This window comes from Trichomycterus rosablanca, chromosome 8 (assembly GCF_030014385.1).
Source record: "Trichomycterus rosablanca isolate fTriRos1 chromosome 8, fTriRos1.hap1, whole genome shotgun sequence".
In the NCBI taxonomy this organism is placed as follows: Eukaryota; Metazoa; Chordata; class Actinopteri; order Siluriformes; family Trichomycteridae; genus Trichomycterus; species Trichomycterus rosablanca.
Window position 1 is genome coordinate 41,597,473 of NC_085995.1, and position 1,346 is coordinate 41,598,818.

The following is a 1,346-nucleotide window of genomic DNA, read 5'->3' on the forward strand; positions in this document are numbered from 1 at the left end:
ACAGTTCCCTAGTCGTGATTTCACCTTTTATAGAAAGAAGCTCTATCATCACGCATCACCTGCAGCACGAATAACAAATAAATCACCTCCCTCGTTCATTCAGTCATGTTTAACTGACCGGTCTACCTGGTCAGGGTCGTGATGGGTCCACTGTCACCAAGCAGTGCCACCCAGAAACACTGGACACTTCTTAACACCAGGGGGCAGCAGAGAGAAGTCAACCCACCTTCTCTGTGACTTCAAATGGAGAAAAAAAACATGTGTGCACAGGGAGAACATGTTAAACTCTTCAAACAAGATCAAACCCGACTCTGATATGCAGCACCCACAGGACTCCGGCTGCGTCCCAAATCGCACACAGATGACGAATCGGTACACAGCCACGGCTGTCATTATACTGTATATTAAAACCTTATTATTATTATTTAGCTCCAGGGTCTATTACGCCTGGTTCCTGTTGACCTGTAGTTTGGTAGGTTCTCCCTACACATGCTTTCCTCCCAGTGTCATCTGGAGGCTGAAGGTTTGGCACCCTGTGTGGGGTGCAGACCCACCGCGACCCTGGTCAGGCAGTGACTGAATAAACGAGGAATGTGGTTTGTTGTTGTTTCGGTTTGTGAACGCAGCCTAAACTAACACGGAAAGTAAGAGCAGGGTCTAGGCCTCTACAGGGCGTGGCTGTTGATGCCGTTGGCTTCTGATTGGGTGAGAGTCTGGCCCTCGGAGACGTCCTGCCGTGCCGCTCTGTCCCGCACCAGGCGCCGGCGGTGGTAGAACAGGTAACCCGGCAAGAGGAAGCCGGACAGGGAGAAGATCAGCAGGACCAGGTTAATCTGGATAAATAAGAGGATAAAGATCCATTAGAGACACGCTGAGCGCCCCCCGGAGGTCGGGCGGGGTATCACGGCAAGTCCTGAAGCAGTAAAGCATCCTCACACCCTCAGTCCACCTCCACCACCACGCCTGAGGCGTTCTTGTGTTAGCCTGAAGCGTTCTTGTGTTAGCCTCGGGCGTGGTGGTGGAGGTGGACTGAGGGTGTGAGGATGCTTTACTGCTTCAGGACCGGCCAGGCCTGATGAGGGCACAAATCCCTCTCCTAACAGTACAACATCTCTTACCCAGTACGGGTCTCCCTTTAAGGGCCCCACCATGGCCATGAAGAGCGGCTGCTGCAGCAGGGCGAACACGGCGCTGATGGTGGACTGCAGGCCGGTCAGGGTCCCGAAGTGGTTAGACGGATACCTGCACAAGCACGGGGAGGAAGATCACATTATCAATATTATTACTGATCAGGGGGGTCATGTGATGTTCTTACAAACACAAGATCAATCATTCTCACTCATACA

At 52.3% G+C, this 1,346-nt stretch overlaps 1 protein-coding gene across 1 annotated transcript in view; it reads right to left on the bottom strand.

Annotated features, from left to right (window-relative positions):
* Positions 1-602: 602 nt before the first annotated feature.
* slc43a1a (solute carrier family 43 member 1a) overlaps positions 603-1,346 on the bottom strand; it is an 18,110-nt gene continuing 17,366 nt past the window's right edge. Inside the window, exons 13-14 of the mRNA XM_063000217.1 lie at positions 1,119-1,242; positions 603-833 (exon numbers count right to left, since the gene is read on the bottom strand). Of these exons, the coding sequence (XP_062856287.1) occupies positions 666-833; positions 1,119-1,242 (292 nt within the window). The 3' untranslated portion in view covers positions 603-665. The remainder of the gene's footprint in view (positions 834-1,118; positions 1,243-1,346) is intronic.